This window comes from Corvus brachyrhynchos, unplaced genomic scaffold, assembly GCF_000691975.1.
Source record: "Corvus brachyrhynchos isolate BGI_N302 unplaced genomic scaffold, ASM69197v1 scaffold211, whole genome shotgun sequence".
Classification (NCBI taxonomy): domain Eukaryota; kingdom Metazoa; phylum Chordata; class Aves; order Passeriformes; family Corvidae; genus Corvus; species Corvus brachyrhynchos.
Window position 1 is genome coordinate 477,562 of NW_008236211.1, and position 11,972 is coordinate 489,533.

The following is an 11,972-nucleotide window of genomic DNA, read 5'->3' on the forward strand; positions in this document are numbered from 1 at the left end:
GGTGGGTTGGACTGAAAGAAAATGTAAAATGAAATCTAAAAATTCACTGACAGCAATAAGTCAAATTATATGAATATATCTAAAATATAGAAGTGTAACTATAAAAAATACATTAAAATACATAAAATATATAGTATATACATAGTATATACATTAAATATCTACTATGTAATATATAAATATACAAAACATACAAAGCATGTGATTTCATAAAAACATGTCAAAATATATACAAAAATAAAAATATATAAATATATAAAAATACATACAAATATAAAAATATATAAAAATAAGTTAATGAAGTTCTGCACCCGTTGTGCCACCACCTCCCACAGCACCCCCTGCTCGTGCATCACATCCCTGCTCAGACCGGGAGCGTTCTGGGGAAGAGCCTTTCCCTGCACGTTCCCCTGTTTGTCTGTTTGTTTTCGCAGAGCTGTTTTTAGCCGTGCCCCAGAGCCCAAAGCCCAGTTTGCAAAGGCTCGGGGGCGACGTGCAGGAGGCCTTCACACAAGGTGACCACCAGGGCAGGGCACCCCGGGGCCGTGTCACCATGGGAAGGAGCGGGGATGGAGAAAAAATACTGGGAAGGAATTGTTCCCTGGGAGGGTGGGCAGGCCCTGGCACAGGGTGCCCAAAGCAGCTGTGGCTGCCCCTGGATCCCTGGCAGTGTCCAAAGCCAGACTGGACAGGGCTTGGAACAGCCTGGGACAGTGGGAGGTGTCCCTGAAGGTTTTGGAACCGGATGATCTTTAAGGTCTTTCCCACCCAAACCATTCTGGGATCCCATGTACAGCACACATGTAACTCACGCTATCGAGGCAATCATTACAAACCCCTCTCCTGTGCCCCACACCAAGGAGTTTGGGGGCACATTTTGAATCTTTTGAACTTAATGAAGTTAATTTCTGTGAAGATGATCTCCCCTGCAGGGAAAGGATCTCCCATCCCAGAAAGTTACGCCCACAAATAATTTAAAGAATTAAATCTTACAAACCTGGTGGTTGAACTGCAAGAAAAAACACAAGAGGTTTCAAGGCTCTTTTCTCATTGTTGGCCCATCTTGGTCCAGAGCTTTTCATCTTGAGTACTCCAGCAGAATCCTGGAATGTAGAGCTGGGAGCAAAACAGCAGCAGGACCTGGTCTTCCCAGTCTCTGGCAGATGTGGAGGTTCTTCCTGGACATCACCTCTTTGAAGCTGGACATGCACCTGTCTTTGATGTTCTCCTCACTGCCAGTGAGAGAAAGGACAGAAAATCCTCTCTCCCTGAGGCACGGGTGAGGACTCAAGGGATGGGCAGCAACCAACAAAGGTTGGACTCGATGATCTTGGAGGTCTTTTCCAGTCTCAGTAGTTCTGTGATTATCCCTGTGGACCTCGTGGTGCTCCCTGAGAAATCCCACTGGGAATCGGGTGCCGTGGTCGGTCCTGGGCAGGGAACAAGAGCCCTCACCTGATGCAGAAGTGGTTTGTTTCTTTAAAAGCTGACAGGTCACCTCAGGTGGAGTCACTGGAGGTGGTTTCTCACTCCAGGGAGGGAAGACTGTGAATAGAAGCATCAAATCCCTTTGCCAGGTGGACAGGTTCCTTCTCCAAACATGGAAAGAAACCTCCCAGAACCGAGGCTGCATCTCCAAACCAAACAGGTTTGAGGTAACAGTTTGTGTTTATCAGTGGATATATCCTTCTGGAATGATCTTTGCCCTTGCCTAAATGAGCTGCTGCCAGAAGAAGGTGAGGGAAGAGGCTGTGAAATGGCAGCAGAGGAGCAGGAGTGCCAGTGAACACTTCACTGGTTGCCAGTGGGCACTTTCAGCTGGGATTTGGGGCTGCAGCGGGACCAGGAGCCCTCGGCCTCAGCAGCCTCGGCGCAGGGAACGCTGCAGGACGGCCCCTCTGAGACCTGCAGCTCCTCTGGAGAAGGGGATGTCTCCTCCTCATCCCATGGGTGGGAGCGAGCTCCTCATGCCTGCACACTGCCAGCGCTGAGAGCAGAGCAGGCATTTCCAGGGAGGCAGGATGCCAAATACCAGAGGCGAGCGCTCCATCTGTTGCTGTGGGTGGTCCAGTCGCCTCCTCTTCATCTCCACAGCAAGTTTGGTGGTGCAGCCCAGAGCTCTCGGCTGATTGCTGTGGCAGCTGCCTCTCCTTCCCCCTGTGCAGGATCCCTTTCTTTCCCCAGGCGTGGAACAGCAGCACCCTGAGCGTGACCAGGCACTGGGAGGATCTGCAGGACCCAGTCCATTGCTCCCCCCTTCCCTTTGCTCATGAAGAGCACGAAGAGAGGGAATGGTCTTCCTGCTGCTCAGAGCAACGAACACGTGATTATGGCAGGACATGATGCTGGATCTTTCTTCGTTTTCCAGCCTTCCCTGGGCATCCCATTTGTTCTGTGTCCATCTGCCTTTTCCTGGGAAGGTGCAGAAGCCAAGGTTGTTGCCTCTCCCTAGCAACTGCTCCTTCATCAGGACCTGCTGAGATCGCCCAAAGTGAAAACTTGTGGCTTTTCCAGGTTTCTAACACCTGACAGCATCTCAAATGTGTGTTGCAAGGAACCAGGGGTTGTAGAAAGCCATTCAGGGCTGGGCAGAGGGCTCATCCCAGCAGCAGTGTCAGTGGGGACCAAAACAAGCCCACAGACACCCCTCAGTACTCTGATTCTGCTTTAACAAAACATTTCAATCATTTATACTGACTTTTGCAGATCCACCAGATGCTTAAAAATGTGATGGTTCCACCTCTCGCTGCCATGAGCTCGGGGAGGGCAGGGACACCAAGGGCTCCTTTTCCTTCCCAGGGCATGAGTCCTCCACGAGCTGCCCCATTAGTGGGGGAAATTCTGGACCAGGAAAGCTTTAAAGAACTGAATCTCAGAGATCTTGGTCTTACAGTCTTGAGATTGGAAAAGTTTCCTCCTTGGATGATCTCTTGATCTTCCACTCGGTGGAGGATTCCCGAGATTGGCACTTGGAAGATGACCAAGCATGACAGGTTTGGAATAAAACACCCTGATGGTTTCTGGGTGAAATACTCGGAGACAGAGGCCACCATCTAGTGAGGAAATCAATTCTGCTGTTGACCATCTTGAAAGAGAAGAAAGCAGTCCCTCGGGAATCCTCGGACCCACCGCCACCAGCAGAAAGGGGGGTGTTCCTCTTGTGATAACCACGGTGGGGCTGATTCAACGACCAGAAAAACTCTTGCAAGAGAAGAACGTGGTGACCAGGCTCTGTAATAATTTTCCTGGAATGATCCTTCCGGAAAGGCAATCTGCACAATTAGTGCTATTTCATATTAATCACACAAAATCAGGCAAACCCGAGGCCGGTGGAGAACACAGGAAACAGGATAAAATGTCGATTTTTTCACTTAATAAAATAATTCAATGTCCCAGCCAGGGATGTCTGGGTGGGCTTGGTAACATTATCCAGCTGTTTCACAGTGGGGACACTACCCCAGGTTGCTCCAAGCCCTGCCCAGCCTGGCCTTGAACCCTTCCCAAGATGGGGCACATCCATGATCCGAGAGGATCGTGGCCTTCCCAGCACCACAGGAGGCCACAAGCATCGTCCTTCCCCCAGCCCTGTGAGCAGCCCGTGGGATGATCCCTGTGCCAGTTGTGCTCCCGTGCTCTCCCGGCTGTTCTGGCACAGCCGTGGCCATGTTCAGGTCACTGATGGGGCCACTGGTGGTCACTGGTGATGCTGCCCAGCAGTGGCTCCCCATGGAGTGTCCAGGCAGGTTGGTGTCACCGGGGGACAGCACAAAGCCGTGCCCCAGCTGCGGGGCACCCTGAGGAAGAGGATTCCTTCCTCCAGCCATGCAGGAGGCTGAGAATTCCAGCAGCCTCCAACCTCAGCAATACTGAGAGTGGCTCTGCGGGCACAGGGGGCTGTCACTGCCCTGGTGCTGCCGTGTCCCAGAGAGGAGCCTGTGGCACCTCATGAGCCACAAGGGTGATCAGGGAATGGGGCAGAGCTGGGCTGCTCCAGGCTGAATCTGCATCTCTTCTGCTTTGGTGGCACTGGGAGTGCCCAGGTGCCATCCCAGGGTGGGACAGGGAGGCTGAGCATGGCGACACGAGGACGCTGGGCAGTGGCAGTGCAGCCATCCCTGATTTCTGTGTGTCTGCCCCGCCCCAGGTACGAGGAGGAACCTCCGCAACGACCTGCTGGTAGCAGCTGATTCCATCACCAACACCATGTCCTCGCTGGTGAAGGAGCTCCACTCAGGTAAGAGCTGGCTCAGGGCACGGGAGGAGAACTGGCAGCCACAGATCGGAGATTTGTCCTTACATTTATTTTTTATTAAAACTAAAGCACAATGTGAGGTTATATGTCCACGTTCTCAGTGAAAAATCATTTTTATAGCCCACATCACTGGCCTGGGCAGTGCTGGGGGGTGATCTTGGATTCCATTTTCCATGATTCCATGGTTGCAGCATTGGGAGCTCACACCACCTCCTGCAGAGGCTTCCCGTAGGTTTTATCCGTGGTGGGGAGGGCGTTACCCTGCGGATACAGCCCCGGCTGGTGATCCACAGAGCCAACCCCATCCCCTCCCTCCTGCTCCCACTGATCCCAATGGAGCATCTCCTGGGAGAGGGGCTCCTCCCAGCCCCAGTCTGGAAGCCAGAGCTCCTTAATGACACAGTCACAAGCCAGAGCAGGTTTTTGGGGTGAGTGTCCCCAAATTCCTGCTTAGTCCTGCCATGCCTGGGCAGCAGGTGAGACCCTGTGCCATGACTCTGCATCAGATGATGCAATCTCGTGTCTATAACTGTACAGGAGGCCAATTTCATCCCTTGCTGGTAAACAGTGATGTGGAAAACAGATAATTACTCCCTCTGTGCCTCTTTCCTGTGCCAGGGAAACTGAACATCCAGTGGGGCCGGAGCAGGTCCTGCGTCACCCAGGGAAGTGTCCTGTGGCCCTTGAGCCTTGGCAGCAACAGGCTGTGACCATTCCGTGCCCCAGCAGCCTGTTTGCAGGAAGGATTTCTCCATGGAAAGGGTGCTCAGGCCTTGGAGGGGGCTGTCCAGGGTGGAGTCCCCATCCCTGGAGGTGTCCAAGGAAGGCCTGGATGTGGCACTCAGTGCTCTGGGCTGGGGACAAGGAGGGGATCAGTCATAGGTAGGACTCAATGCTCTTTTGCAACGTGAAGGATCCTGTGATTCTGTTTCTGGGCTGTCTTTGCTGCTGAGGAAGAAGGGAACTGTCCCATGTCTGTGCTGACCCTCCCAGTCCCTGTTCCGGACCCGCAGCTGTGGCACAAAATCACCCATAAACTTCTCTCCCTCGGTGACAGGGCCCGCGGGGCTGTGCCGTAGTGGGGCCTCGCAGGGATGAGCTGGGTGGGTGTTTTACTGCCCAGCAGTAAATCCCCCACTCCCAGCCCTGAGTCCTGGCGGCAGAGGCAGCTGGGAGTTAATAAAGTTGTCCATGGATGACACGGCACTGGCAGGGCTGTGGCTGGGCCGTCAGCTCCCCCATAAATCACCTCAGCTCTGCCCCCGAGGCTCAAACACGGAGAGCAAACCTCTGCCCAGCGTCTGCACTCATTCATTTTTGCTTTCCAGAGCAGAGCAAGTGTTGTGGAATCACGGAATTGTGGAATTACCTGAGTCAGGCCTACAAGGATCACCCAGTCCCACCCCTGGCCCTGCACAGACCCCCCAACAACCCCACCCTGGGCATCCCTGGCAGCGCTGTCCCAACGCTCCTGGAGCTCTGGCAGCCTCGGGGCCGTGCCCATTCCCTGGGGAGCCTGGGCAGGGGGAGCCTGGGCAGTGCCCAGCACCCTCTGGGGGAAGAACCTTCCCTGATCTCCATCCCAAACCCCCCTGACACAGCTCCGGCCATCCCCAGGGTCCCATCCCTGGCCACCAGCCGTGTCAGGGATCTGCAAAGCCGTGTGGATCAGCAGGCAGTGAGAATGAAATGAAAATGGAGTTGCTGACAGGCTCCTGCTTGAGGAGATGCAGAGACCAAGGAAGGCTCCCCTGGAAGTGTCTGAAATTGTGTCGTTTGTGTAAATTAGGAAAGGCATGAGTTATCCTCAGCTGATGGCAGCCAGCGGGATTTCACACATCGTGTCCCAAGGGGAGCTGTGGGAACAGACACCTCCTCCCGCCCCGGCTCCCCCTGCAGCCGCGGGAGGGGCGTGGGACGGCCTGGGACCCACCAGGGCTGCACCTCCCACCCTGCCCTGCCTCTGCACCGGCCTGGAGAGCAGATTCCCTGGGAAGGGAGACGGGAGCGGCGTCACCCCGTCCTCACGGGGCTTCCCGGGATGCTCCCATGGCCTCATCCACCTTCTCTGCGGTGATGTCAGGGAGGGCCAGGCTGGAGAGCAGGGAAAGGTTCTTCCCCCCGAGGGTGCTGGGCACTGCCCAGGCTCCCCAGGGAATGGGCACGGCCCCGAGGCTGCCAGAGCTCCAGGAGCGTTGGGACAGCACTGCCAGGGATGCCCAGGGTGGGGTTGTTGGGGGTCTGTGCAGGGCCAGGGGCTGGGGGGGGGGGGGGCAGTGGTGGGTCCTTCCAGCTCAGGATATTCTGTGATTCTGTGAGAGAGTCGTGGAGTCACAGAATTACAGAATCACAAAATCATTGAGGTTGAAAAAGATCTCCAAGACCACTGAGCCAAACCATCCCCCAGCACTGCCAAGGCCACCACTGACCCGTGTCCCCAGGTGCCACATCCATACAATACTCTCATGCTCCCAGTGCTGCTGAGGGAGCACTGACCCCATTTTCACCCCATCTGAGCTCAAAAGGATGTGCTTAAGGAGGGTGCTGGTCTGCAGGGGACCGAGGCAACGCTGCCTGTTCAGACCCAACGCTGAGTTCCAGGTCACAATTCTGGTTATTCCAAAGGTGTCTGGTGTTGTCCCTGCTCTCCCCAGATCTCACTTTAGGACCCACTGGAGCTGCTGCCGACAGGGCAGGGGCTGTGTGAGCCCCATGTGTCACCGTCCTGCTCTCAGAGCCACAAAGGACCTGTCTGCAAGGTCCCCTCTGGTCAGATCCGTCCCAAACACCTCCGGCTCTCCAGCCTTGCCTTTCGCTGGGTGGCTTCTTCCCATCTTTGCTCTCGCACCACGCGCAGGAGGCAGGAGTGACACCACCCTCAGGATCACCATCAATTGTTTGCACAGGTCTCAGTGAAGGGTTGAAATGAGATAAGAGCCACCACCTGCAGAGGAATGTGACCTTCTGCTCCCACTCTGCTGTGTAAATACCCCACCATAAACCCACCCGGCCTATCCCAGGTTAAACAGAGCAAACCCACAGCTCTCCCCAGCAAACAGGTGAAATTCACCAAGAACTCCTTCATGGGAAGGGTGGTCAGCCATTGGAAGGGGCTGCCCAGGGAGGTGATGGAACCCCCATCCCTGGAGGGGTTTAAAAGCCACGTGGATGTGGCACTTGGGGATGTGGATCAGTGGTGGCCTTGGAAGTACTGGGGAACAACTGGCCTTAATGGTCTCTGAGGGATTTTCCAACCCAAACAATTCCATGATTGCCTCTTCTCTCAGCCACCTGTCTCATGTCTGCTTTTTCTCTTTTGTTTCTTTCTGAAGCAGAGGAAGAAGATGAAGAAGAAACAGAGAAGCTGCAGAATGGGAAGGACCGAGGTGAGGGGACAAACAAGTCTGAGAGCTCTGCAGCATTTTCTGACTCACTCCTCTGTGGGTTCACTGGCTCCCTTTGGAGCCCCACCAGGGCCTCTGGGTGCAGGTGGATGTCTCTGGGTGCAGGTGGATGGCCCTGATCAGGTGGATATCTCTGGATCAGGTGGATATCTCTGGATCAGGTGGATGGCTCTGGGTGCAGGTGGATGGCCCTGGATCAGGTGGATGGCCCTGGATCAGGTGGATGTCTCTGGATCCAGTGGATATCTCTGGGTGCAGGTGGCTCTGGTGGAGCAGCCCCTTCTCTGGTGCTGTGGCTGTGCCCTGGCATATGTCACCTCCCAGCCCCAGGTGTCCCCAGCATCTGCCACGGGCCGATGTCACAGCCACGGTCCCGTCCTGTGCTCGGCTTCCAAGGATGTTTTTCTTCCAGCAAAGGTCACACATGGAAATGGGTGAGAGGAGGAGGAGCTGCTCTGGCTGCTGCAGGAAATCCAGCTCAGAGGGATGGATCAGACAAAACCCAGAGTGGGGCAGTCACCAGGGAAGTCCCTAAGTGGTGGGACTGTCACCTGCTCAGCCCCTGCCTTGGGTGGACAAGTGTCCCTCTGCTGATGGGGATCCCACACAGGCAGCACCCTCAGTGTCACAAGAGGTCCCTTTCATCCCTGTGCCCCTGGTCTCCTCCCAGGCTTTCTCTGTGTGCTGACGAGTCCAGGGCACATGCCACTGGAGCTATCCCAGAGCTGGAAGGGATCCTCATGGCCTCAGGATTTTCAGGGCAGCGTGAGGGAGGGGATTTCAGGATCTGCTCCTCACCTCACGTTCCAGGAGCCACCAGGAAGCTCCTCCTGGACCCTCCCAGGGGCAGGACCTCACTCAGGGCTCTCTTGGCTTCTGCTTTCGATGTTTCAAACCCAAACACGAGGAACAGCCTTGGCAGGGTGTGAATCAGCCCCGGCATTTGTCTCGCTTGAGCCAAACCCAACTCCAGCATCAACAAACCGGGACTTTGAGCCTGGTTTTGTTACACACACATTTCCTGCTGGCTCAGCTGCTGCAGCAGAGCTCACGCTTCTCCCAAAAGAGCTCATTTTCCTGAGTTTTCCCATCCACTGAGTTCTGCAGAGCATCCAGGTGTTTGCAAATGCTCTGTTCCTTTGCCCACCAGTATTTGAACTTGGTGGGAAGGACCGCGGGAAGTTTGATTTTGGCTAAAGCAGGGGTTCTCAGAGCAGAATCGCCCTGGCTCCAAGTTACAGGACCCTCTTTGCCCAGAACATTCCTCATCGCTGGAATATTTTAGATGCTTACCAGATGACCCATATGGCTTTTTCCAAATATGCATTGTGTCTTGCATGGGAAATAGGGAAAGGGGGACTCTGAGGCGCTGGAGTATGATGTCTGGGAGCAGAGATGGAACACAAACTCTCCCCGTTACTCATCGCAGCAGCACGAAGCCGGGAAGGGACGGCCCAGACGTGTCCAAGAGCAGAACTAGGTCCAAAAGCCTCCGTGTGGAATGTAAATATTGTCCCTGCCAGGGAAAAAGCGGTCTCTTGCAGTCCCAGAGCCGGTGAGGTAAACGTCTGGCAGGGAGATCGAGGAATGATCAGTATGGAAGTGCAGCCCTGTGGCGTGGGCTGGGGGGAGCTGCTCCGGCCCTGTGTGAGGGGGCTCTGGGGCATGGCAACATCAGGGATGGGCGACACCAAAGCCCAGGTTATGGACAGGGACCTGTGGCCGGGATGCTCTGGGTGTGGGGGGCCTGACCCCGTGTCCATCGGGAGCAGTCGTGGCCCAGCAGCGTGCTCCCGTCTGGAAGGAACGAGAAGGAAAAGCAGCTCAGGTGTTCCTCAGCTCCTGCACCCACACGCACAAGGGAGAGGCTGGACCTCACAAGGACTCCACTGCCATGGGTTCAGAGAATCATCCTGGAATGGTTGGGATGGGAAGGGACCTCAAAGCCCATCCAGTGCCACCCTGCCATGGCAGGGACACCTCCCACTGTCCCAGGCTGCTCCCAGCCCCAGTGTCCAGCCTGGCCTTGGGCACTGCCAGGGATCCAGGGGCAGCCCCAGCTGCTCTGGGCACCCTGTGCCAGGGCCTGCCCACCCTCCCAGGGAACAATTCCTGCCCAATATCCATTCCAAATCGACCTTCTTTTGGCTTAAAGCCATTTCTAGGGATGACATCGTCCTTGGGCTTCCTCACAAGTTTCTCCATGTAGTTATTTCCTATTTCCCTGTGTCCCAATTAATCAACCCCAGCACTGCCCTCCCTGCTGGAGAGGCTGACCTTCGATGGAGCAGGGGCGACTTTGGGTGGATGAAATCATCTGGGAGGATTCCCAGTCAGCTGCGTCCGTTGTGGTTGGGATCACAGGGCAGCATCTCCAGAGGTGTCCCCGAGGTTTCCAGGCTCCGGAGAGCACAGCTGGGAGCTGGCAGAGCCTCCTCCATGCGGTGCTGCTGGATGACACCCCCTGGCAGTTCAGCCTCGGTGGATCCCGGCGCTGTGTGTCCACGTGTTCACCTCTGCCAGGGGTTATTCCATCTGGGACCAGCTCTGCCAGGGCTGCCCTGCAATCCGTGTTTGCGAGGTCCGGCTGCCTCTGAGGCCCCACATTCCTCTTGGTGGCCAGGAGGTGAACCCAGGACAATGTCACCTGAGACTCTCCATGTCCTTGTCCCTTTCTGTATTGACCATTTGGATTTTATAGTCCTGAAACCACTGGAAGACAAAGACCTGGGTCCTGCCCAGACTGGTGGAAATGCAGAGTTTTCTGATCCATGACATTTCCTGGACAAAAATATCCAGTTTGGAATGGGAGTCCAGCACTGGCACAGGGTGCCCAGAGCAGCTGGGGCTGCCCCTGGATCCCTGGCAGTGCCCAAGGCCAGGCTGGACATTGGAGCTGGGAGCAGCCTGGGACAGTGGGAGGTGTCCCTGCCCATGGCAAGGGGTGGCACTGGATGGGCTCTGAGGTCCCTTCCCACCCAAACCATTCCATGATTCCATGGAATGCACCTGCCCATCCTGGCCAAAACCGAGGTCCTGCCTCCCCCTGTCCCCAGAGGACCATCCCTGGCAGGTTTGCAGTGACGCCGAGCTGGGAGCGGTGGCTGTGCCCCTGGGACCTCGCTGGGCTGGAGAAGTGCCCTGCCAGAACCTCCTGGAGCTCAGCAAGGGAAGTGCCAAGGCCTGGGAACAAGCCCAGGTGCCAGGACGGGCTGGAGGCCACCCCCACACAGCCTGGCAGGGACAGCCTGGGACTGGGGACACCGAGGTGACCCCGCAGCAGTGCCGTGTCCTCGTGCAGAGAGGGTCAGTGGTTCCTGGGCTGGCACAGCATTCCTGGCGAGGAGGCAACGGTCCTGCCCCTCGGCCTGGCACTGGGGAGGCCACCCTGGAGCGCTGGGTCCAGCTGAGCTCCCCAGGACACGAGGGACAGGGAAGGACCATGGCAGTGACAAAGGTGGCACTTGGAAAGGCTGAGGGCACTGGGAGCAAAGCAGTGTGTGCGAACAGCTCCTGGGAGAGACTCAAGGAAACTGAGGCACAATGTCCCCCGTGGTGCCCAGGGAGAAGACAAGTGACAAAGGACACATGCCAGAATAAAGGAAATCCTCTTTGGACATAAAAAAATACTTTTTTACCCCAAGGCTGGTCCAGCACAGGGTGACCCAAGAGGCTGTGGGATGTCCATCCTTGGAGACCCTCAGACCCCATGGGATAGGGCCTGAGCAGCCTGTGGAGCTGGCCCTGCCCTGAGAGCTTGGTCTGGGCGATCCCACCCCAGCCATGCGGGGATTTCCAGGCTTTGGGGATCAGGCACTTCCCCACCTGCCTGGACTTTCCGAGGACTGCTGTGAATGTCCAGGTGTGCAGTCCTGGGGGATTTCCGTGGGAGCAGTAGGAGATGGGGGCAGATCCTTCATTGTGTGGGAAAGGAAACGCTCCACGTGCTAACCTGCGCTTCCCTGTGTTGCAGGTTAGGAGAGGGCCACAGGCTGGACAGCGACTCAGGTAAGGATGGACAGATGTCCCATCTCCAGCAGCTCCTGGGGCTCCTGTCACCTCCTGCTCTTGTCCTGTTTCTGGTCCCCACCTGCCCATCCCTCCGCAGTGCTCAGAAGGATGTTTTCCACAGAATTATGGAATGGGTTGGGTAGGAAAGGACCCCAAAGCTCCTCTCGTTCCACCCCTGCCATGGGAAGGACACCTTCCACTGTCCCAGGCTGCTCCCAGCCCCAATGTTCATCCTGGCCTTGGGCACTGCCAGGGATCCAGGGGCAGGCCCCGCTGCTCCTGGGCACCTGTGGCCAGGGCTGCCC

The 11,972-nt window shown here is 56.1% G+C and overlaps 1 protein-coding gene and 1 non-coding gene across 2 annotated transcripts in view; both read left to right on the top strand.

Moving 5' to 3' along the window:
* The window catches only part of DTNB (dystrobrevin beta), a 121,634-nt gene extending 121,153 nt beyond the window's left edge, over window positions 1-481 (top strand). The window contains exon 15 of the mRNA XM_017743550.1: window positions 435-481. Coding sequence (XP_017599039.1) covers window positions 435-446 — 12 coding nt within the window. The 3' untranslated portion in view covers window positions 447-481. The remainder of the gene's footprint in view (window positions 1-434) is intronic.
* LOC103623592 overlaps window positions 475-11,972 on the top strand; it is a 15,184-nt gene continuing 3,686 nt past the window's right edge. Inside the window, exons 1-4 of the transcript XR_001865064.1 lie at window positions 475-515; window positions 4,145-4,234; window positions 7,585-7,638; window positions 11,630-11,664. This is a non-coding gene — a transcript (uncharacterized LOC103623592). The remainder of the gene's footprint in view (window positions 516-4,144; window positions 4,235-7,584; window positions 7,639-11,629; window positions 11,665-11,972) is intronic.